A 370-nucleotide genomic window follows, 5' to 3' on the forward strand; every position below is an offset into this window, starting at 1 on the left:
GGCCCCCCCCTGCCTGCACAGCACCAGGGTCCTGACGGGGACGAAGCGGTAGGGGGGGACATCCCCCACCCTGGGCGAGGCCGAAGGGTCGGGGGTGATCAGTGGGGACCCAGGGTAGCACTGTGACCCCCGGGTGTCCTCATCCCTGGGGTCGCCACCGGGGTTTTTGGCTTTCTCGTAGGGTCCGTCCAGGCTGGTCTCCCTCCAGGGGCCGGTGGGGGGCGGCGGGGACCCCAATCCCTCCTCCTCGGGGGGCTCCTCGGGAGACGAGGACCCCGGCGGGGTGGCAGGTCCCAGCTGTTGCACCTCCTCTGCGGGATGGACTGAGGGTTAGGACGGAGGGGACACACAGGGTCACCCTGATGTCCCC

The 370-nt window shown here is 70.8% G+C and overlaps 1 protein-coding gene across 1 annotated transcript in view; it reads right to left on the reverse strand.

Moving 5' to 3' along the window:
- Positions 1 to 311, reverse strand: part of LOC104547788 (uncharacterized protein C1orf106 homolog) — a gene marked incomplete at both ends in the record, with an annotated part of 2444 nt that extends 2133 nt beyond the window's left edge. The window contains one exon of the mRNA XM_010193612.1: positions 14 to 311. Coding sequence (XP_010191914.1) covers positions 14 to 311 — 298 coding nt within the window. The remainder of the gene's footprint in view (positions 1 to 13) is intronic.
- Between the last annotated feature and the right edge of the window lie 59 nt (positions 312 to 370).

Source organism: Mesitornis unicolor, unplaced genomic scaffold (genome assembly GCF_000695765.1).
Source record: "Mesitornis unicolor isolate BGI_N332 unplaced genomic scaffold, ASM69576v1 scaffold37251, whole genome shotgun sequence".
Classification (NCBI taxonomy): domain Eukaryota; kingdom Metazoa; phylum Chordata; class Aves; order Mesitornithiformes; family Mesitornithidae; genus Mesitornis; species Mesitornis unicolor.